The sequence below is a fragment of the Anastrepha ludens genome, chromosome 2 (assembly GCF_028408465.1).
Source record: "Anastrepha ludens isolate Willacy chromosome 2, idAnaLude1.1, whole genome shotgun sequence".
Lineage (NCBI taxonomy): Eukaryota > Metazoa > Arthropoda > Insecta > Diptera > Tephritidae > Anastrepha > Anastrepha ludens.
Genome location: NC_071498.1, coordinates 91,719,867 through 91,745,546, shown reverse-complemented (window position 1 = coordinate 91,745,546; position 25,680 = coordinate 91,719,867). Strand labels below are relative to the sequence as shown.

At 34.9% G+C, this 25,680-nt stretch overlaps 1 protein-coding gene across 5 annotated transcripts in view; it reads right to left on the bottom strand.

Annotated features, from left to right (window-relative positions):
* The window catches only part of LOC128854756 (protein mesh), a 64,451-nt gene extending 43,838 nt beyond the window's left edge, over positions 1 to 20,613 (bottom strand). For 4 of the 5 annotated variants that reach the window (XM_054089121.1, XM_054089123.1, XM_054089124.1 and 1 more), the window contains exons 1-4: positions 20,573 to 20,613; positions 19,753 to 20,303; positions 7,704 to 7,942; positions 7,434 to 7,621 (exon numbers count right to left, since the gene is read on the bottom strand). In XM_054089121.1, coding sequence (XP_053945096.1) covers positions 7,434 to 7,621; positions 7,704 to 7,942; positions 19,753 to 20,158 — 833 coding nt within the window. In that variant the 5' untranslated portion in view covers positions 20,159 to 20,303; positions 20,573 to 20,613. Of the gene's footprint in view, positions 1 to 7,433; positions 7,622 to 7,703; positions 7,943 to 19,752; positions 20,304 to 20,563 lie in introns of all 5 variants that reach the window. The other variant, XM_054089122.1, reaches the window with a different exon arrangement.
* Between the last annotated feature and the right edge of the window lie 5,067 nt (positions 20,614 to 25,680).

Sequence of the window (25,680 nt, the reverse complement as noted above, 5' to 3'; positions counted from 1 at the left end):
ATGTGATTTGCTATAGGATAGATGGGCATTACATCAGCTTAGTGAACGCTACAAAATCGATCCTTAACTTTCTACCTTTATAGTCACCGCTACATCAAAGGAACTGACCTTATCTCGCAATTGGCTTCTAGGACTAGCCAAGCCATTATTCTCGACATTACCGTAGACCTTATTGAGGAACTAACCGATTTGAATTCATGCTTTGAAACTTAACATAATTCAAGTCCTTACTACGGTGGCTTTTTGATAAATGAAAAAGTTGTGTCACAAGACGCAATTCTTATCAATCACCTATTGACTTCATAAAACAAAGCAAGAAGGTATTAAATGTAGCAAGAGCTTTCTTCTGATCTTCATATCAAGGTATGGCTATACCAACTGTGAGTGTGTTGTTCTATAATAATTTCGAGATCTTATTTTTCAATTGAGTACACCATGTAAATATAAATATATTCAACTTTCCAGTGAGGTAGTAGCAAAGAATCAATGTGTTGTCGAGGGTGGACTAAGACCCAAGTTAAGTCGAGTCGTTGCCACTTTACCGATGCCTCTATATGGATTGCGTTGATTCTTATTTTTGTTATTTATTTTAATAAATATTAAGATTATCCAAGTTTTAACTTTTAAACAATTAGCTTTGGGGTTTGAGAACTATTTTTGAAAAATGGAAAACTCAAAATAATTAATAAAATTGTTTAACTTCCAAAATATTACTCTAATATTTTTATACTTTTCTTTTCATCAACTTATAGTCTTAATAAAGTAATCTTAACTTTTAAATGTGTTTGCAAAATCAACATTTTTCTGGATATTCGATTCAAGAGATTGAGTCATAAGTAAAATCGGAATTCTAGTTAGCCTCCGAAATTGAGATATGGGCCTTTGAAGTTCAAAATTGAGCACCTAAAAATCTGTTTTAATATTTTTTAAGCTTTGCCTCGAATATCTTTAGAGATATCTAAACCGCACTAAACTTTCAACCAATTGGCTGAAGATATAAACTGTATTCGATTTTTCCAAAATTAAATTTTATATCCCAATGAAAATTTTTTAGAAATTAATATTTATATATATTTAATTATATCGACAACTTCGCAGTTCGTACGGAGCGATTCCTCCCATGCGAGCTCCTGTCGCCTTTGAAAGAAAATCGGTTAAGTTCCTAATACTCCTAAAGAATGTAGGCGCGAATTATATGTATACTTGTAGTCGTATATAGATGCATATGGATTGTATGTTAAATACACTCAATCGAGAGATGTCTTCTAACATCAGAGGAATTCATTAAACAAAAAACCGAATTTAAATTCTTGAAATGATTGCGTCTACAATCGCACCCCACTGGGGCCAATGCGCAGCCAATTAGCCTCTCACTTGCACAATTTATTCGATGAAACCAACATTAGTCATCCTTTCACATGCACACGAACCGTTGATAAAAGTTTTCCAATTAAACACAAAGCAAACTGCTGGTGACACCAAACAAACTGGGATGTGTTTATTTAAGCAATAAACAAATACCTCAATGTGGAGAGCTTTAAAACCACAAAGCCAAAAGGATGTATTGGGATTTAAAGAGTGAAAAGTATTATTATTTTTCCGTAATAAAGTTGGTTGGCTTGCTGTTGTTGATTATTGTTGTCATTATTAAATAGTGAATACTCGTAGTCTCGGAAAATGTAGCAGAAAAATAGTAGAAGGCTTTTTGACTGTGCTTTTAATTTATTCACAGTTTATGATTTTATTATAGTAATATAATAAATTAAGATCGATCTTTTTTGCAAGTTTACACTTTGCAATTTTTTTATGCACACTTGGACTTTCACGCATTTTCATACGCATTTCCTCTTTTAGTTAAATATCTAAATCTGTTTGCAAGGAAGTGTACTCTTCTATCCACTTAGTTTTGCACAAATATACAAGGACGTACATAAGTAAATGCATATTTGCAAAAAAGACATCACTCCCATTTATATATTCCCACATCCCCATCCCTTTTTAGCAAGAACTGATCGTGCTTGACGTAGTCACAAAGAAGGGCCCCGCTTAAAAAGTTGGACGATTACTTTATCTTGCTTTTTTGGCACTTTTTTTAAATGTTAATTTTGTTTTTAAAATGTTAAAAAATAGTAATAACAAATAATTAACGCGTGAAATATACAAAAATCGTATTTTCACAAAATGAAGGACGCAAAAATCTTCTTTTGACATGAAATTTAAGATGCTAGTAATACAAATATTGCGGAGTAATCTACAGAATACGAGAAATCTGCACGCTGGGCCCAAAAACTAAGGAAAATTCTAGGCGAAAAGTCTTCTGTAGCAATGCAGAAGGAGCTAACATACAAAAACGCGATTGTGAGAACTCTTTTCAACAGTGGATCTACAGATTGAAAAAGGGTTTTGAAATTAATGATAATGAATGAATGTGGAAAATATAAAGAATAATGAAGATTAAAAACAATAAATTAAAAATAGTTCTGCAACACTTTTCTCTGCATTTTATCGCACTTTTGCATGTCCTATCGGAATTTGCAGAATAATCTCATTTTTGAATCTATGCTTATCTTTTCTCTTACCAATAAACTCTTTTAATGTTTAAACATTCATTGTGCTGCTCAAAAACTATAAAATAAGGTACTTCCAATCAATTTGCTGCGTGCGAATCACAACTTGGAATGAAAAACCAAGAACCATCCAGTAAAACCTCCAAATTTGTTCGCATTCAATTAATCAATCATCATGAAGTAATTTTTTTTTTATGGTCATATTAAGTTTGGAAACAAGGGTTGAAATTCATATCAGAGCGAAATATATACCTATAAGTGGTTTGAGCGCGTATGGTAACGTTTCACGAGGAATAATTTTGTAGCACAGCGCTAATGGGCTCTCAGGGAAAGGTCGTTTACACTGTTTTTTTCTTGAATAAATAAAATGGCATTTAAGAGGTCGCTCGAGGGTCAAAATGTTCTAGGAAATTTTATATATATATACATATAGTTGGCGCTTACACTCTTTATGGGTTTTTGGCAGGGCTCCTCCTCTTATTTGTGGTGTGCGTCTGAAGCTGTTCCCCAAAAAGAACATTATTCGCCGAAAATGTTCACTATTCTTAGACAAAATCACTATACGAAGAGCTTAAAGTCTACAGAAAATAAATCAGCACATATTTCTCCTTGAAATATGCAACTACTTTTTTATGCTCCGCTTTTAGTAGCATTTATGGTAATTTGCGAATGCTGCTACGACATTTTTGTATACAACTAAAAATTTTCTACAATTCATTTTTTAATTACTTTAAAGAAGTACTCACTATTAGACACTTTTTATACTGAGACTGCTTACTTATTTACACAATTGGGGCACAGATAATATTCTTAAAGAGCGCTATTGATTTACTTGCGGGTGACTGCATAACCAGGATTCTGTGGCACGCAACACTGATAAGAGAGTTGATTCGAAAATGTGCACTTGGACAACACCTACGTAGCTAAAAACTTACAAAAATTTAAATTTATTGAATTACGCCACTAGGTGGTTCTCTTTGCAACTCATACTGTAACAGCAAAAACATTATTCGGAATTCAAAATCACTCTACAATGCTCACACATGCCGCACAATGCTCACTACTGCAAAATTCAATCGTATGAAATCCAACTTTATCCACAAAATTCCTTGTGACATTCAACTCACCCTGAGGTAAAAATTATTACGATTTGCATGGGAGCACTTGCTCGTGCGTTGCCCTAGTCGTTAATACGCAGCAAAAATATTTGCTAAATTTTTATTTTCACACTAACAGCCCCTAAGGAAAAAGTCATGCAACATGCATGTTGCACACAACAGCAAATAAAAGTATTGGATTCTTTGGTGTGTAGGTGAAACATGCGAATGCTTCAAAAATCAAAGTTGACCGAATTTTTTATTGCATTCAAAAGCCCTGTTTCTGTTGGTTTTATTTTTACTATTTTCGAAAATTGTGTTTTTGCTTACCTATTGCGGTGCCAATTTGAAGGCATGTACATGCGTGCTTGCTGTTGCAATGTGCAAAGAACTGTTATGAACTACATGCATACGAGGTGTGCTCAAAACGTATGGCGAATTTTGGGTTTTTCACTTAACAGAATCATTTTTTTTTTATCTTGTTCAGCTCCTCCTTCGATGCCGTCTTTATCTCGTCAATCGTAACGTAGCGTCGTCCTTTCATGGGCCTCTTCAGTTTCGGGAACAAGAAAAAATCACAGAGGGCCAGATCTGTTGAATACAGTGACTGTGGCATCATTAGTGTGCTGTTTTTGGCCAAAAAGTCGCGCACAAACATCGATGTGTGAGCAGGGGCGTTATCATGATGCAAGAGCAAATTTTTGTTCTTCCACAAATCCGGGCGTTTCTGGCGGATTGCTTCGCGCAAATTGCGCATAACTTGCAGGTATTATTCCTTATTGGCCGTTTTACCCTGTGGCAAGAACTTATAATGCACAACGCCCCTGCATCCGAAGAAAACGGTAAGCAAAACTTTTACATTCGACCGAACTTGGCGCGCTTTTTTCGGTCTTGGCTCAAGCGGCAGCTTCCATTGAGATGATTAGGCTTTGGTTTGCACGTCCTAACCATAAAAAATACGCTCCGTCACCAGTTATGACCCTCTGGAAATTTTGGTACGAATTTTGCGACGGCCCATCTCATGCCCAAATCATTGAAAGAAATCGAATGACACAAACCAATCGATATGTCTAGGTCCTCAGCAACTTCTCTAATGGTGATTCGACGATTGGCCAGTACCATTTTCTTCACTTTATCAATTTTTTCGTCTGCTGTTGAAGTGCTCGAGCGTCCGGCACGCTTTTCGCCGTTCACAACTTCTCGGCCTTCTGGGAACATTTTGTACCATCGATAAACGTTGGTTTGGTCCAAAGTAGCTTCTCCGTATGACACAGTCAACATTCGGAATGCATCCGCGCACTTAATTTCGTTTTTCACACAAAATTTGACACAGAGTCTCTGATCCATCTTTTTGAATAGGTAAAAATCGTAGACCAGCCGAACCACGTGCAAGCAAAGCAGCTGTCAACAATTAACTGAACATTCAGAATGGTCGAACTCGTCGACATGAGTGAGAGACATGACTACCAACATATGGTCATAAAAAAATTGAAATTCGAATATACGTAACCTGCGTAAATTCAAAATTCGCGATACTTTTTGAACACACCTCGTTCATATATGTATCGAAGTAAGGCACGTAAAATACTGGAATAAAGTGTATCTGGATTTGTTTGAACTTGCGTATGAAAGTACGAGATTTTTGTGTTGATATACCTATGCACTTGTGTACATACATATATGTACGAGAGTACATACATACCTACACCAATGCATTATGTGCAGCTTTTAAAACAATTTCATGTGGCTACTTGGCAAATGAGGCATTCAAATGAAATTTTACACAATTTCCTGTTTTTCGGTTTGTTGCTGCTTCCACACAAATTTGGTATAGCTCAATTTTGATTGTACTCTTAAGAGTTTGGGCTTTATTACTTCAATTTTTCCAGGTAATTTCGGACCGTGCTTAAAGCGATTAAGCGTTTTTTATAAAACAAAGTTTATTGCGATGACTACCCTGCATGCTTGCCTTGATGGCAGAGTTCCACTTTAATTTGTTATTATTGGATTATAGTGCACTTCGATCTCTAGCAAGATATATTAAACCTTCGTATTTTTTGTTTCAGCATTTAATTGATTTAATACTTGGGCATACCCAAGGATAGCAGATTACCAGGTTTTGTCATCCACTATAGTGAAAAACGAAATTATGAGAGTAAATTCGTCACCGGAGACTAAGCAGAAGAATTCTACTTACCCATTTCACGCACTCGTCCAATCAACCATTGTTGAGACGGCAACGAAGTAAGATGATTTTTAACATACCACCAACACAATCTCATTTTATTTCTAAACAAACCGCTGTCATGACACCTGTTCCGTCAGGCAACCAGCTGATTTATTCAAAGCCGGTTAACGGTCTAGTCTTGGCCAAGATCCCTTTCACCAAAGGTGACACCAAATACACAAAAGCAATTCTCATTCATCTCCTAAAAGTTAAAGGCACAAAACGGAACCAGCAGTCTTCAATGTGGCTCCGAGTGAGGGATTATTGATCCTGTATTTGTTGTGGACATTTATCCACTGATAGTTAAATTTTTATGATCCCAGTTGATAATGTCCTCTCATAAATGTGCTTTGGAACATTTCATGTATTTTGCGGAACAAAATCAAAACGCTCGCCACAAACATGAGGAGGAACTCAGCCAAACACCTATCAGAAGTATACGTATTTTTTATTTTAGGTGTGCTTTGGTAAGCCTAAGGAACCTTTTCGGACTATGAAATGCCAATTTAGCGCCTCAATCGGGTAGACGAGGTAACTGTTCCTTTATTGTCATGATTCTCATGCCATGGTACCCAGCCAGCCCAGAAAGGGTACTAAAAACATTGAGGCATTAAAAGCAATGAGTCCGTAGCTATTATTAATAATGTAAAATTAATGTTGTAAAACCATTCAAGCTAGGGCTTGCGGTACACCCAGCATAAGTACATTGAACTGTGCCGGTCGACAATATCAAAAAAAGGAAAGCACTTCGATTACTTTTGAAACATGGATTTTTCGATAGTTTGTGCCTTCAATAAAAATGCCAGTTTAAAAATGATTTATAATAAATTTATAGTGATTTATAATTATAAATTCAATATTTTTAACTTTACACGCAATTTTCTCAAAACGATTTTTTTCCAAATTTGCGGGAGCTTTAACTTGAATATAAACAACCCAATCGACATGACTCTTTTTTAAGTTTGAGAAACAAGTACTAATCTCCATGCTATGAATCCACAGTTTGTCAAAATGAAGAACAAAACACGTTCTTTAAGATTTTTTGCAAAACTCCGCATTTATGTTACATTTAATGATGCTCATTGTTTGGAAAATTTATTCTATTACTGATTTGAGTCACACCGCAGACTACAGTCGGAGATATAATTTTGTAAAGGTTTAGGCAACACTAGGTTTGTATGTTTGTAGCACGGCGGTACAGCATCATTATTTTAAGTGTTTTTGCGGCCGGAGCATAATTATATTTTTATTTACTGATATACTGGGAACGAATATCGAGAGATGATTTAAACTGTGAATCACTGTAGATGTTTTTTATAAGAAAATACTGTATCTGTATATGGATATGAGTATGTGGGCATGAACTAATGAAATTTAATAAAAAATGCATCCAAGGAAACTATACAAAAGGTCTCAAATCAATAAAAACCCATGCAGACCTGCATTATTTGTGCACAAATATATTCGCCAAATTACAAACACAAAACTTAGCAAAATCGAGCTTGGCAAAAATTTTATAAATTTTACTTTTTTTTCACTCACCTAAAATAGACACCAGGTGTGCGTTGATCAACATCCGTTGGATATATGCGCCCAACACGACATTTTGAGAACCATATACCAATAAATGCGGGATCGCGTCGCTTCGGAAAATCCCTGACGGGGAAGACGAGCGGATATGTAAGATATTCTGGTGGATCTGAGAACTCCAAGTACCCGTTGAGTGAGAGCTATTTGAGTAAACCAAAAAATTATTTTATAACCTTAAACAAATTTTGAACGAAGAAAAAGTTTGGTTGGAGAAGAACTCACCCGTGTATAATTGTAAATGAATCCAAAGAATGGCAAGCGGAAATTTAAGTTCTTATGCAACTGTGTCATGGAAGCGTGTATGTCGTATTGATAGTCTCCACGTCCGCCATACATATCTTGATCGAAATACCAATACATCAAATTTGAACGGATCTCTTGTAAAACCTGGGAAGTGATGACATAGCCGTTAGCTGCATGTGAAGGCACATTTGGCGGTGCAACGCGATTATTATTATTAGCTGCAAATGAAATGAAAATATATATAGAACATTTTAGCTATATTTTTATAAAGACAATTGTTATGTAAAAATACTTTATTGTTTCAATATTTTATTTTATTTGCATAAATGACATACATACGTATGTGAAAGAGAGTATAAAAATAATAAAAAAAATTGAAAATAATCAATTTTCAAAATTGACATTTTTCAAAATTAACATAATAAAAAATTGTTCCACAAATTTTTAACAAAAAATATTTTTTTTTTTAATTAGAAAATAGTCTGAGGAATGGTACTTTTCACAATTGATAAAATAAGAATTTGTCCCTAAAATGTTTGGAAAATTGTATTGTTTTTTAATTCGAAAATACTCTGTGATGTTTTTCAAATATGACAAAATAATAATTTTGTGCTACAAATTTTTAACAAAAAATTTTTTTTTAATTAGAAAATTGTCAGAAAGGCGGTGCTCAAAATGAAGAAAATAACAATGCGTGCCAAAAATTTTAAATAAAAATATTAGTATTTTTTATTTAGAAAATTGTCTGTATTAGCATTTTTTAATTAAAAAAGTGTGCCCAAAATGTTTAACAAAAAAATTATTATTATTTAATTATTTTTTAATTATATTATTGTATATATAAATAATAATTCTGTCCCAAAAATTCTGAACAAAAAAATAATTTTCATATTAAATTCCAGTTTACAAATAAAACTATTTTTAGAAGGATTTACGACACTTGATATCCAACGGCTAATTCTTTTTTTTGAGAAACAGATTTAGTTTTGTTAGTTTTCACACTTTAATGTTTTAATTAAATCCGCTTTACCAGGGTAAACTTTTTCAACTTTGGAAAACAGTTGCCTTTTATACGTACATACATACATATACAGTCAGCAGTTTCCTTTTTCAACTATTATTGAAACCAAAAGCATTTTCAATGTAAACTCATTTCACATAAACAATTAGAAGAACAATTTGCTGCTGTATGCCGATGATACTGACATCATGGACCTTAACGCGCCGTTAATTCTGCAGTTCTGCCTTTTCTAAGCTAGATAAATAAGCAAAGCAAATGGGTAGTGGGATGGTGAACGAATGGAAGGCGAAGTACCTCCTACCATCATCCTGTCGGCGAACTCGCGTATCGGCACCCACGTGACTGTTAACAGTCATGATTTCGAAGTAGTAAGACTTATTTTATTTAGGAACCGATGATAGTGTCAGCCTTGAAATCCAAGAATGAATTTATCTTGCTAGCAAATAGTACTTTGGCCTAAATAGGCAATTGAGTAGTAAAGTTCTCTCCCGACAAACAAAACTAACACTTTATAAGTCTGCCCTCATGTGCGTCTATTGAGTTGCGCAGAAGAGTGGACGATGATAATAGCCGAGGAGGGCCTTTGCAGGTTGGTGACGGCGAGTATCGCAAGCTATAGAACAATGAGCTGTATGAACTTCACGGAGACATAGACATATGCAGTGAATCCAACGGTTCCGTTGACTAGGTCATGTCGACCCAGCTCTCAAAGTATTCGATGCAGTACCACTTGATAGTCTCAGAGGAAAAAGAAAGTCTCCTTTGCATTGAAAAGATCAGGGGGAGAAGGACTTGGCTTCAGTTGGTGTGTTAAACTGGCGCCGCGTGACACGAAATATAAATAACTCGCGCGCTTTGCTAAACTCGCTTTCGCTCAAGTGGTTAGAGCACCAATCTTCCAAATACTGTTAATAGAAGCAAACAAATTTTATTAATTTACTTAAGGACCAGGTGGCCCATGTACTGAAAGTGTAAAAGAGAAAACGTGCAATTTTGCGTTTAGCCTCTAATTCATGCAAACTACTCGCAAAATTCCTACCAGGCTGGTATTAAAACCAACCTTCGAAACATTCAAAAAACAATTTGAGTGAAGGAAAGTACGTGCGCATAGACAATTTGGAGGAGGCTCGCATATGGAACCAAGAAAAAAACCAAATCAAAATTTGCTACAAACAAAATGAAATGTGACAATTGTCTGCAGCTGAACCGATGATTTTTCAAAGAGACAAAATCGCTAAGGACTTTTTATATGTACGTTCACCAGCAGATTTTCCCTGGCAAGCCATGCGGCCCCATTCGGCTTGGTGCGTGACTACCATTCGGAATTCGGAGAGTACGTAGGTTCAATATCCGTGAAACACCAAAATTAAGAAAAAGTTTTTTCTAAAAGCGGTCGCCCCTCGGCAGGCAATGGCAAGCCCCCGAGTGTATTACAGCCATGAAAAAGCTCCTATAAAAAATATCTGCTGTTCGGAGTCGGCTTGAAACTTTAGGTCCCTCCATTTGTAGAACAACATTAAGACTCGCACCACAAATAGGAGGAAAAGCTAGGCCAAACACACAAAAAGGATGTAAGCGTCAATTATATATATATAGCGTTTTTCAATAGGTGGGCTTCAACTTTTTTCCGATAGGGAGGGCGAACGACGCAATATTTTTTATTTTTCGCTTGTCATTTGTAAACTTCAATAGTATACATTTCATCATGGAACGCTACACACTTGAGCAACGATTGCAAATCGTGCAAATTTTTTATGAAAATAATCGTTCTGTCGAATCGAAAGTGATCCAGATTTTTTCCAAAAAATCATCTTCAGTGATGAAGCTCACTTTTGGCTCAATGGCTTTGTCAACAAGCAAAATATGCGTTACTGGGCAGAAAGCAATCCACACGTGATTCATGAGGCACCGTTGCGGTTGGTGCGGTTTACATGCCGGCGGCGTAATTGGCCCATATTTTTTCGTTGACGAGAACGATCGCCACGTTACTGTGAATGGAAATCGATACCGCGACATGATAAACGATTATTTTTGGCCGCAATAGAATGGTATGGACTTAGACGACATGTGGTTTCAACAGGACGGGGCCACAAGCCACACAGCACACGCTACAATTGATTTGTTGAAGAGTAAGTTCGATGAGCGCATTATTTACAGAAATGGACCGGTCGAATGGCCGCCGCGCTCGTGTGATTTGACGCCTCTAGACTATTTTCTTTGGGGTTATGTGAAGTCATTGGTCTACAGTAACAATCCGGCGACGATTTGTGAGCTCAGAGCCAATATTGAATGCGAAATTGCTGGAATTTCGGCCGATTTATGCAAAAAAGTGGTCGAAAATTGGGTTCAACGATTGGTCTTCGTAAAACGTGCACGCGGTGGTCATGCAAAAGAAATCGAATTTCATACTTAAATGTATATGTTCAAACTCGATAATAAAAAAAAAATTAGTTAAAAAAGTCAAACCGTTTTTGTTTTATTCAAAAAAGTTCAAAAGTTGAAGCGCTCTTACTGAAAAACGCTTTATATATGTATATAAATCTACTAAACTGTTCTCTTTCCGCAAAGTAATAAATTCAATATAGGTTGAGCATTATTTAGTTGTTGGCTGCCTCTGTTGTTAATGAGTTTTTATGCCAGTAAAATAATCCCTGCGAATAACCTAACTGCAATGCCAGCCACTCTGTTGCTGGATTTTAATATCATATATCTGACTCAAACCACCTTTACATTCAACTAACAACAAAATATAAAAAATCTCTAAAATTTACAGCAAAGCATGCCAAACTAGGTGTATGAAGCGCAGAGATTTCTGTTTGTGAAAGTGCTACACTTTACTTGAACCACTTTGCACTACTTTACTTATTTCCCTTCCATCAGCTGAACTGAGGCTTGCATTTAACGATAAAGTTGCAAGTGAACATCCGCTGCAGAAAACCGAACTTCCTTCCGCATTTCCGCATATCCTGCGGTCAGACACTCTGTTTACGGTTAATATTCTGGAAACTTAAGGAAACTTAATGATAAGGGCAGAGGTGAACAGAAAGCAGTCAGCGTGGTTTTATATACATAGTGAGTCATTAAGCTTGGCGTTTTTTTGTTTGTTTGCTTTTTTCACTCCTAATGATTAATGATTCAAGATCAAACCGACAGGTAGATTTTTTGATCAACCCAACAATAACAAGGAAACAGAGCACAAAAGAAGTGCAGAGAAAATTAGTTCATTGTCTTTATTTCTGGAAATATTGAAGCGTACGCTAATAAATAGATTTAAATTGTTAAAAAGAAAATTGAAAATAAGTTATTATATGTTTTATGTAAGAGCAACTTATTTAATACTTACATTTATTTAAGTTATTAATACTTATATTATATAAATAAAAAAATAAATATTTATAAATATAATATCAATATTAATATTCCAATATGAAAGGTCATCTTTATTTAAAATTCACTGCTCTGCCTTTAAGCCTTAAAGTTTAAGGTAAAATATTACCAAAAGAATACATTAACAGATTTGGCTACTGCCACACATTAACATATATAGATGTTATATATATCTATACAAATATTTGAGGTTCAACCACCACGGAATTTCGATACCAACTAAGAGGGGGCCTCTTTTATCAAATTTAGCACGACATAAAAATTAAGACATTCAATCATTGGTCGAAAACTATGCTATCTAAAAAATAAAAATAATATAGGCTAAAACATGAATACTATGTAGTTTGCCTTTACACTAACGATAGCGAGGCATCGTGGTCATGCTTTCTCATCCAAAAAAATACCGAAGTTTAATTTAAAAAATTATATAATAACGCTGAGAAGTAAGCTGAAATTAATGGATTTATTTATAAAAAACCCAAGAAACAATAAGCGTTTAAGCTCATTATAGTACATGGCTGTATATACATTCTGTCAAAAAAATATCGGGAATTGTTCATTTAAAAGGCGCGCGTTACTCATATTTATGTCTAAACTTTTTTTGCTAGAATGTTGATACAACTTTCCTCTATAGGGTCGCAGAGTTTGAGCGTGGTCTGTCAATTAGCTTGTTTTTGACATTTAATTCCATCAGTCAACCGCAGTTCTGCTCTGCGATTTTCAGTATGGATAAAAATATCGAACAAAGAATGTGTCTTAAATTGTGTGTTTTGAACGGGATTTAGTGTGCCGAATAGTTGAAAATGTTGCAGAAAGCCTATGGCGAGTATGCTTTATCAAAAATACGGGTATACGAGTGGTATAAGGCTTTTGCAAAGGGCCGAGAAGTTGCCACTCCGCGGACGCCAGTTTGAGTCGATACAGGCCATTAAGGAGAAATGGATTAAAATGTGCTTTGATAACTGAACTAATCGTTGGAATATGTGTATTGTTTCGAATGGAGCCTATTTTGAATGCTCAAAGTAAATTTTGATGATTAAACAATTAGTTTGCGTTTTATTGAACAATTTCCGGTACTTTTTTGACAGAATGTATATATAGTAGCATTCTTAGATTCGTTAATTCGCAATCCAAAAAACAAAATATTTTTAGAATGTAAAGGTATACTCTTTATTTAATTTAAAAAAACTCAAATTTTTTATAGTGCTGATTTATAGGAAAATTTTGAGGAAGTTCAGATGGAATTAAATCGTTGGCGTAAAATATTTTGCAACATTAAGACCGTGGAAACGGCAAAAACTCGTCGCATTGTCGACGTATTTGGGCTGAAGAGCAACCCAAAGTCATTTAAGAACAGTCATTACATCCATTGACGCGTTTGGTCCGGTTTATAGGCTGGAGGAATCATCCGCCCATATTTTTTCAAAGACAAGGCTAGCGCCAATGTAATAGTGAACGGCGAACACTATCGCGCCATGATATACAAGTTTTTGATGCCGGAAATTTAAGCCCGTGATCTCCACAACATTTTGTTCCAACAAGGCGGCGCTACTTGCTATACAGCCCGTGAAGCAATGGATTTACTTCATCGTCGTTTCGGTGAGCAATTTATCTCTCGTCTCGGACCAGCAGATTGGCCACTAAGATTGTGTGATATCACACTTTTTACCTTTTATTTGTGAGGATATCTAAAGTCTAAATGCCTTGTGGATAAACCAGCTTCGATTGAGGCATTGGAAACCAACATTAGTAAAGTTATTCTCGAGATACTGACCAAAGTGTTCCAGCGAGTCATCCGAAATTGGTGTTTACGGATAACCGATTTACGGCGCAGTTGCGACCAACATTTGAAAGGGATTATCTATAAAAAATTAATGTGATGTGAATAGTTCTAGACAAAAACAATAAAGATTGGCCAATCAATTTGAGTTTGGTTATTATATTTCAATTTTGATACCTATAAATCAAACCTTCAAAATCCGATACCTATAAATTATCACCCTTTACATACTTATAACTTATTAACTATTCCATGGAAATCTCTTTCTATAACAACTTACAAAAATGAAAGAAAAAGTGTTTGAGTATGGGAAACAGTTTGAAAAAAAAATTTCATTAAGTCCTGCGATAAAAGCGACTTGATTCATCCATTCAACTACATTAAATTACTTTATGGATCTATTCCAAATCGAAATCACAGTGACTAAGTGTGGTGCTTCAACTTCAAAAGTCGAGGTAAGTTGATCCATGTACACCGGTATAGGTAATCCACGTGGAAAGTCGTAATAAATCATCGCTCGAAAATTTTCATGAGTGAATTTCATATTTTGAACGAGATAAATTTTTCAACTCACTGAAAAAGGAACAAATAAAGCTCAAAAGTGAAACCTTATAGGGCATTTCTACCTAATCAGAAAATATACACTGATCCAAAAGTTTTCAACGTACTGAATGCAAAGTTGAGGTCATAATTGCTTTGGTTGCTCAAGTTTCCAAGCTATTTTAACCTAAAAGTGTAAAAAATGCGATTTTGGACTACTTATATTATATATTATATTTGAGGTTTTGTAGCATCGTGATTTTTTTAAATCATACACAGCATATTCAAGAATAAAAATTCTTCTGCGATTGAGTTTGCTCTATGATTAGAAATTAAATTTCAAAAAGCTCTAACTGCAGTGTAGTCTTTAGACTACGTACAGGCACGTTATACATACGGGCATGCATTGGTACTTTTATATCCCGTACCGAGCCAGCCGACTGAAATTTTCGATAAACTTTTTCTTTTCGAGCTTTATTGAATGATTATAACGACCGAAACTATCCACGATTTTCTTTTTAGCATCTATCAAAAGAGGCGTCATCAAACTGTGACAGCAGACAAAACAAAAAATAGGCTCTCACTTGAGAGACACTGTACTTTGTTAAAGCGTTTTTTTTTAATGCACAATGCACTAATTTTAGAGAATGGATTAACTTATTTCCTTTTTCATATCTAACCATTTCGACCAAATGATAATATCAGCAGTCAAAAAATAACTTTGAGTTATCACAAACATATGAGTAACTACAAAAAAATAGGGTTATCTAAAGTTCGACTATCACTGAAACAAAAGAGCTGCCAACATATCGCTATTATTGCAACACTTAAGGGGTTATATACCTTGTGGTCCGGTGAAATTAGCGAAAGTTGGGTTTTTTTTAAAGATATGTATATTAGCAATAATTTTATTGTATAAAAGTTTTTATTATTGGATATTACAATGTTTAAAGAAAAAAAAAAGGCTTTGTTTGTGTAAAAATATTTAAAAATGGCGGAGTTATGGCGTTTTCCCCCAAGACCGTTTTTTTGGAAGAGGCTTGCGGTGGACGCGATTCAAGTCCACCAAGTCAACTGAAATCAAAAAATCGAAAAGATTTCATTAGTATAGGGTTATATCTTCTTAGTGAACGATCAATATATTAAATATTTTGATTTTTGTGAAAATAGGAACATGTTTTTAAAAAACTCCACTTCTACAGTCCTAAAATTGGCATTAAAAAATTCATATCTGCAAAATAAAAATTTATACTTGAAAAGTTGATCGTTCACTAAGAGGCGACATCAATTACGAACAATTTAAAAAAAAAATTATAAAAATCGGTTGAATACTTTTTTTGCAATCGCGTCCACCGCAAAAGCATTTTTGGAAAAACACGTTTTTGAGATAATCGCGTTTAAAGTTTCAAGCGCCGCATGAGGCCGTACGCTCAGGACGTGACGACGCACAATTTAAAACGCTGTAACTTTCGATCTATTGCTCAGATCTCTATGAAATTTTTGGAAAATGTTCTCAAGGGATTGTACTTTACGATAAAGAAATAAAATTTATTTTGATTTTTTTGAAAAACACAAGGTATATAACCCCTTAAGCATTCTTAGCCGTATGTACATAAAGTTAGTTGATAATAGATAATGGCAACAAAAAGTAAAAGTGTATAAGTATACTAGGCTGACAACCAACGGAAAACTAAGCGGAAAACTAAACCTAACTAATATAATAACCCCCGAAACAAATTTAAAAAAATTAGGTAATTGGCCAAAATACTCAATTATAGTTTTTAAAGCCTGCTTACAAGGGTTCAAAATTCAAATTTTGTTTGTGCAAATATAAGAGAAAACAAAATAAATGTTTTCTATAGGATTTTTTTCGGAAAAAAAGTAACAATAAAAATCGAATCATTTTTTTTCTTAAACATACTTTTTAATTTATATTTAAATTTTTTTGCTATTTCAACTTTTGTAATTTTTTTAATTAGTTAAAATGCGGTAAATTGATGTTTTGGAGGTATTCAACTCCGATTTCATGAATTTCAACGGTGATTTCAGTTCATTTTTATCAAATTTACGAGCAATTTCGATAGAGTTTTCGATGATTACTCACAACCATCTCTAAAACATGTTAACCACTCATGAACTCTGGCTGAACGATATAGACAATCTTCTCCATAAATTTTTGTCATAAATGCAAATGTTTCGGTAAAAGTTTTACCGATTTTAAAACAAGACTTGATATCAGCTCTTTGTTCGAAACTCATTTTTGTACCGATGACACAAACATACTAACACTTTAGACGCAATAACTTCGCTTCCACTGGACGGAACGTCACCAAACATTCACTGGAAGTCAGCTAGGGATATAACTTCCAATGCACTAACTCATTAAAAAGATAGCGCTATCAAAAACATTTTTATGACGCCGGTCTTGTTTATTTTGGACTTCACCTTGTAAAACGCCATACCGATCACCTGTGTTTCGCAGCTGATTTGAATCGAATCGTGTTCGCATTTCGTTACAGGTTGAATTTCGTAAAGGTCGTACAAAACCGATAATCGTGTTAGAAAAAAATAGGTGCTAAGCGTGAATTAATATTACATTTTGTGTGACATATTGTTGAAATGGGGGATATGCATGAGCAATGCATACATTCAATACTGCATGAACATTTGGCCTTCAAAATGTGCACATTGAATATCGGGTAATTGGACAACGGCTCAAAAAAAGCTCATGTCGATTAGTGTAAAGGATGCATACTTAAGTGTATTGATCTTCACGGACAATATTTTGAAAAAGAATAAAGCCATTTTGGATTATATATTAAATATTTTTTTTACTTGTCCATATCAAAACATGTGTAATTAGCAGCACTCGCATTATTATTGTAGATCACTACTCAGCGTGGGATAGAGTGATTTTTTTCTCATCATCAGCCCTTCAATGGAGAACTGTTCAAATTACGACAGGTTGACAGTTCTATGTAAGGCGTTTTTCAATAGGTGCGCTTCAACTTTTTTCCGATAGGGAGGGCGAACGACGCAATATTTTTTATTTTTCGCTTGTCATTTGTAAACTTCATTAGTATACATTTCATCATGGAACGCTACACACTTGAGCAACGATTGCAAATTGTGCAAATTTTTTATGAAAATAATCGTTCTGTCGAATCGAAAGTGATCCAGATTTTTTCCAAAAAATCATCTTCAGTGATGAAGCTCACTTTTGGCTCAATGGCTTTGTCAACAAGCAAAATATGCGTTACTGGGCAGAAAGCAATCCACACGTGATTCATGAGGCACCGTTACCTTCATTCAAAGAAATAAATACTCCCCTTATAAATTGCGCAATTTTCACTCTATACATTTTTTGCCGCACTTGCTTTATAAAATTTCAAGCGATAAACTTCTATGTGGAAAGCAACTAACTATACGGTGAATACAAAGCTTTGGCATTATTCTTCCAATAGCTCCATTTATCTTATCTTAACGAACGCTAACGGAAAAAATACCAAAACCTAAAGACAAATGTGGCGTCCGTTTTACAGTTAGGCAACCCAATACACTACGATAAACAGGTTGTTGGGAGAAAAAAGTTTGTGTAAATATTGCTAACACAAATTTGACGATAAGATAGTCATAAGTACTAAGTTGGCAAACGCATGAATACATGAGTACCTACTATATATGTGGGAATGTAGGTGCATATGTGCCAGCAATCGTTTATTTAATATTTATTTTTACAGCTAGGGATGAGTAAGCGATGATTCATTTCTGGTGAATTTGAGGTAGTGTACGAAGTTAACGCATTATTTTTTTTGTAATTTAGGTTCCCACCACACTTTGCTTGCATATTTAGGTACATACGGATAAAATTATTAAAGGAATGCAAAAATAAAAAATCCAATTTTTTGAAAATTCTGACTACCCCTAACCCCTTAAACAAAATAAAGGATCATTAGACTTGATTCGGTGACGCTATATTTTTTCAAATGCTTAGAACTTCTTGGGGAAACATTCTTTAATATGTGTCACAGGTCCCTACGTTCATCTTTGCCATTTTACTTACGGACTTCGAAAGTTAACTACCACTACATATTTCGACCCGATTTTTCGAAGTGTGTAAATATTAATTTTTCGTTGTCGGAATTTATATTTAAATCGTCTATTAATTCACACTTTTTCGAGCAGATTCTGTAATTCACTTCCGAGCTTCCGAATTAAAAAAAAAAATCAATGCAATTCAATCGGAAGCAAATTAAAAAACTTGTCTGTTTATAACTTTATCTGTAGAAGTTTTATTCTTATTGTGTTATCTGATATGTAAAACTATAATCATAGACTGAATAACTTTAAATATTAATGAATTTCAATGCTCAGTGACTCGATAAATTTCTAAGTGGGAACCCACTTACATTTTCGATAAAATTTTATTTTATTTTTTTTAATAAACATGTCACAAACCAAATTTTATACTTAAAAATCTCAAATAAGTAAATGAAATGTATGTCAACATAAAATAACTGATGCAATACGCAGTTACTATTCATCTCTATTAGCCTTGCCAATTCGATAACTAGGTATTAAATTATTCGGTAGCCGGGAAATTTTACAAAAATTAAGTACCCGTACATGCAAGCGTACTCCGAATTATAACCTTACCGGGCTCTTTCTCAAACCCTCAGAGCTTTATACTCTCTATCATCCTTAATTCATCCCTAAACTGTGACAGACTTACTAAAAATATTATAATTTATTTTATTTTTGCGAAAAGTAATTCCAGTGTTTGCTATTTGCGTTAACAATAACTATATGCAGTGTAAGGCCGCCATATAAGCTGTATCCGAAAATGCAAGGTGCCGCAAAATTAATCATTCAATTTCATTTTTGAATAAATTTTTTACTAAAAAAAAATATTTTGAGTTGTGAAAATCTTTTTTTTTACCTTTATGCGCTCCCTCGCTTTTCTGTTTTTAAATTGCAGCTGTCTAGTTCGAAAGTGTCAAAATTAATCACCTTAACTAAAGATTTACAATTTTTTTCAAAAGGCATCATACGTCAACCATATTTGACACTTGTGAACTAGAATGTAGTATACAAACAGTTAAGCAATACGTAAAGGTCAAAATAAAGTTTTCCATTACTCAAAATTACTTGGTTTTTTTATTTACTAAAAAAGTTATTCAAAAACAAAATTGGATGATTGTGTGTCACCTTGTATACCCAAAAAGTGGAATTTTCTTAAATTATGTTCAAATTAAATAAATAGATATTTATTTACGAAAATTAAAAATTCTTTAACTTACACCAATCGTAGCCATCGTCACTATACACATCGAGACCCAACTCGCCGAGGTAGAAGTCTTCGCTAACTTTTAATGCGCCGGCAGTTTGCAAAAACGTGCGTGTCATATTTCTTGGGGTCACAAAGTTCCCCGCGCGTGGAGCGATCGCCATCGCTGATTTCGGTTTTTGCGTTGTTGCCTTTGTTGTTGGCGACACAGTCGTAGTAACCGGTTTGGGCGTAGGTTTCGCTTGTTCTTGCACAATTTCCGGCACTACTTCTACAAATTCAGCATCCTTAGAAGCTTTCAGATTTGGGTCAATCACTAGTACATCATTGTCGAGTTCCGATGAGTAATTCTCGTTCGCTATGACTAAAGCCACAAAAGTATAGACTAGCGTGAAAGCTAGCACGATTTTGAAACGCATTTTGTAAGTGTCAATGTATATGCTCTTTGTTTTTTTTTTACTCTAATGAATATATTCGCTTAATTTGTTCGTTAAAAAAATAATTGTAATTTTTCGTTTAATGGCACTTTCTCGTTGTGTGCAGTCGTTTATGTGTGTGTTTTCACTAAAAAAGAGGTTAAAAAAAAGATATTGAGAAAATATTAAGACAAATTATTTAAAAATATTATATTTTCACAACTTCACTACACTATGAGGTCATCACTGCCTGAATAGGCCAATTAGTTAAATTGTTGCTGTCAACTGTATAGGTATATTTTTATGTGGCCTTATCAGACCCGATTGTAGCTTATCAGCTCGATCAGACAACAACACTTTCACAATAGAAAAATATGTATGAATTTATGTCACTATTATTTCACTAACTTTGCGCACCTTTTCGAAAACCACGTACAATACGACTCCACGGAAAATTCAGACTGATTTTGGGGCGTTGTTGCACCTCGGCTAGAAGCCAATATTCACCTGCCAGTCTGATGCATGCACACACTCACATACCTACATACATGTGTGTATGTGAAACTTATGCTCCAATATCTTAACCAAATAAACCTATACATATATAAGTTATCTTATCAGCTAATTCTCACGATAGTGATAAGCACAAGCTTCGTATACTGACGTACGTGTTCCATTTATAAGTATTTATAATAGAATTTGTAGCCAAAAGTGCTAGTGAATAGGACAATATTGAAGAATTAGGCAAAAAAAGAGGCCAATGTGAATGCTAACTAGGACCGCTACAAAAATTAACTGCCTCTTGTAACCTTGAATTACATTTTTTTTTAATTTTAAATCATTTATTTTGAGGCCCATCAACAACAATTTTCTAAATTCGTATTTATATCATATTTGTATGTGTTGCGTCCCAAAAGAAATAACAAATACCAATTCATTATCGCCTATTACCAACATTTTTGTTGCATTCTTTTCTGATTCATTACCACTTTTCAAACTTAATACTCGCCGCTTATCGTTACACGCCATTAAGTTTGCTTTCACATTTTTTAGACTTAATCGTAGAGGAAATATGCCTAATGACAAATTTTATTTTCCGAGAAATTTAGCACACTTATACATAAAAATGTGCATATGTATACAAATTTATTTACCAAAGAACTTTTATTCATATTTCGTGCATGATTGAAATGTTCGAAGTTGTAAAGGGAAAAGTGTTGAGAATATCAAGGTTTATATTGTATATCTGTGAACTTTTGGCAAAGCACCCTTTGAGAACGTACATATTTAATTTGCTTTAAGGTCAATCAATTTTGATGTATCGTAGAAAAATTTTGTACAATATTTTATTGAATTTTTCATAAAATGGTTGCTTAAGCTACGGCTATCAATGATTAATTTATTAAATATTTCGAGAAAAGCCAGCACACTAGAACCTAACAGAAATAAGCGCTAAGTCCATTAAGTTGTGTTACACTTATACAATAGAAAAAGGAAATTTTCGTACAGCGTAAAATAAATAGTTGGGTTTAAGGTGACAGTGGCGACTCATTTCCTAAGCCATGCGGAAAATTCATTCCTTATATACAGAATCAGTTAAATAAAAGGAAAAAAACTTGGGGCTTAAAAATTCCATTTGAAATGAATTAGAGCCAAAAAAATTCACCATTTTAGTTTTATGTTTTTAATAAAATGGGTTTAAATATAAGTTGTTTTATTTATAAAACTGTCAGCGCTTGCTGAAACCCTACTTCAAATTACGAACGAAAAAGGAAATAGTCAACTAATTTCAGTGACAACAAAATGTTTTTAAATAGTACAGTTTAATAAAGAAAAATAAATGAAGTATTAATATACAAGGGGAAGTCCAAAATTAACAAGACTGAGCTAAAATAGAAACAACAGGAGTTTTGTTCTGATAACTTCGAGTTTATTTATTCAAAATAGTCCCCTTTGGCCTCAATACATTGTTTTGCGCGATCTAAAATCTTTTCGAAATAGTGTTTCCCGTCATTGACCGGAATGTCCTTCAGGATGCCGGTACAAGCCTTTTGTATGACGAAATGCAATTTTCCGAATAGGCAGAAGTCACAGGGAGCCATATCAGGCGAATACGATGAGTGATTGATGATTAAAATGCGATTTCTAGTCAAAAACTCGGTCGGGATGTCGGTACAAGCCTTTTAGATGACCTCTACGGACGCAAAACGTTTTACTTTCATGGCCCAATGCAATTTTCCGAATAGGCAGAATGCGATTTCTAGTCAAAAAATCAGGCACAAGAGTGGGCTGCTTCCTCCTTCGCGGTATTCAGGGCGAATTCGACGAAAACGCCAAAATAGAAAATTGACGGTTTGGCCCGTTGGTATGACTTCTTTGTGGGCAATTCCCTTGGAATCGTAAAAACAAATAAGCATCGACTTGATTTTTGACATCTCCAAATACGATTTTTTGGGTTTTGGCTAGTCTGAGACCTTCCATTCGGCACTTTGACACTTAGTTTCAGGTTCATGTTGAAATCACCACGTTTCGTCATCAGTTACAATATTGTAAAGGAAGTTCTTGTCTTTTCTCGCCTCTTTAATGAGGTCTTTCGAATATTGAATTCTGAGCAATTTTTGGTCCTCAGTTAACTTGTGCGGAATGAAACGTGCACAGACCTTTCGTAAGCCCAAATGATCATTGAAAATGCCATAAATTGATGTTTTGGAGATATTCAACTCCGATTCCATGAATTTCGATGATGATTTCGGTCCCTTTTTGATAAATTAACGAACAGTTTCGATGGAGTTTTCGGTGATTACTGACTTTGAGCGGCCCGCATGTTCATTGTCATTTATTTTATGCAGATAGCTAAGATTTTGGGTAGAAGCAAATCCACAATTCAAACTATCATTGGGCGATTCAAATACGAAGGGCCCATTATAAATAACAAAAGATCCGGCCGGCCACCTGCACTTTCCGATCTTGACAGGCGCACAATAAAGCATCTGTTGGGCAATGATCCGTTTTGTAGCGCAGTGCAGATTGCGTCAGAGCTAGGACGCAACATTGACAAGGAGATGCACCCGGAAACAGTCCGTAGAGCGATAAAAACATATAATTTTAGGTCCTGCACACCCGCAAGAAGCCGCACGTAAATTTAATTAATAGGAGGAAGTGCTTAGAGTTTGCCAAAGCGTATGTGGACCAACCAATTGACTTCTGGTGGAAGGTCATCTTCTCAGATGAGTTGAAATACAATATTTTTGGCTCAGACGAGCGTCTCCGCGTATAGAGCAGACCAGAAGAAGCTCTAAAACCAAAAAATACCACGGCGGCGGGGTTATTATTGTTTGGGGCTGCTTAGCTGCAGCAGGAGTCGGAAATTTGGAATTTATCGACGGAGTGATGGACCAATACGTGTTAATTGACATTTTGAAAAAAAAATATGAAGAGCAGCGCCAAGAAATTGGGAATTAGTTCCAATTTCTATTTTCAGCAAGACAACGACCCTAAACACAAAGCAATGAACACCAGGCTGTACCTTACGCAGAACACTCCACACCTTTTGGAGACGCCACCACAGAGCCCGGATGTCAATCCGATTGAACACGTGTGGAATATGCTGAAAAAAAAAAAAGAAAGCACCACATAAGCAAAAAAACCACCTGCGAGAGGCATTGTACCAAGAATGGTGCGCAATGGATCCCAATTACATTGAAAAACTGGTGGTGTCAAAGCCAAATCACCTCAAAGAGGTTATTAAGATGAAGAGTTATCCCACTAGATACTAAGTTAAAAGTTGTAGCGAAAATAATACTCCTTATAGTTAATAAGTTTATATTAGTTTGTAAGAGTACGTAGACTTCTGTGGACGCAGATATTGAAGTTCCTCTTGTTTTTAATTAATAATATTATTTTAAGTTTGAAATCTTACTATTTTTATTTCATTATTTAAAAGAAAATATATTTTTTTGTTAGCCTGCATTAAAGTTTTTTAAATTTAATAAAAATTTGGCCAAGTTACAGAGTGATTTGTGCAAATATAACAAGAGTACGGTGGCTTAAGTGGCACACTGTATCAACTCCACACTCCAGCTTGATATCATTTACTATAGCTGCTGTGGGTATTTGGGGATTATTAACTTTTTTGATTATTTGGCGCTCATTTGGGTCACATAATTTTGTTATCCTTCCTGGAGAATGGTGTAACTCGAACTCCTATTTCTTGGGCAGTGTCCACACGATCAATTACTTAATTATTAATTAAACAGTTTATGTGATCAAAAAATATGTTTTTGATAACCCTGAAACTATAATAAATTAGCTGAATTATGTCACCCGACACTCTTTCAGCCGGCATTTCAAAATTTAAAACTAATTTTTACGTTCACAACTTAATTCTTTGGTATTTCATTCATTCATTTTCACGTAAAACGTAGTTTGTAAAAACATTTTATTGACTTTGGCTTGAGTGGTTTATTCTGAAATTTCTGCAACTTTTAAATATTCTTTACGAAATTTGCGGCGAGGATCTGCGGCATGACAGCTCTTGATGTGGACAAAATGCAAAGGGTGTAATCACTTAGCTGCATTTTTTTTACAGCAGAAACTTCAAAAATACCATTTTTGCGCTTGTAAAAACATTTTCTTGACAACCGGTATATAAGTAGGAAAGCTTTCAGTTGATGAAAAAATGTGTATAAAGGGTGCCTTTTATATTTCGGGATTTGGCAACCCTGGTGTTGCAATCTGGCAACTGACAGCTGTATCGCTATTTGTGTTGTTTACAGTAACTAAAAGATTCATCTCGGTCCAAAAATGGAATTAAATCGTGAACATTTTCGTCCGATTATTTTTACAACTTTCGATGTGGATTAACTCAGCAACATTGCATGGATGAACTTAATTCATTTTTTGGCGATGAAGCTCCATCAAGGACCAGTGTTTATCGATGGTATGGTGAATTCAATCGTGGTCGTAGTTCACTCCAAGACGAATTTCGTGAAGGTCGTCCAAAATCAGTTGTTGTTCCGAAAACCATTAATGCTGTGCGCGAACTGATATTGCAAGATCGTCATGTGACCTATCGTGAGATTGAGACAATCTTAGGCATTAGTGGGACCAACATACATTCAATATTGCATAAACATTTGACTGTCAAAAAAATTTGTTCGCGTTGGATCCCACACAATTTGTCAATCGCTCAAAAAAAGGCTCGTATCGATTGGTCGAAAGAAATGCTCAAAAAATACGATCACGGGGCTTCGAAACACGTTTATGACATCGTGATAGGTGATGAATCATGGATTTACGCGTATGAGCCCGAAAGTAAACAACAGTCGACTGTATGGGTGTTTCAAGATGAGCCAAATCCAACAAAAGTTGTTTGCGCACGAAGCACTTCCAAGCAAATGGTCGCCTGTTTTTTCGGAAAAACTGGAAATGTCGCAACCGGACCACTAGAACAACGCAGAACAGTAAATTCTGAGTGGTACACAACCATTTGTTTGCCAGTTGTCTTCCAAGAAATTAGGAAAACC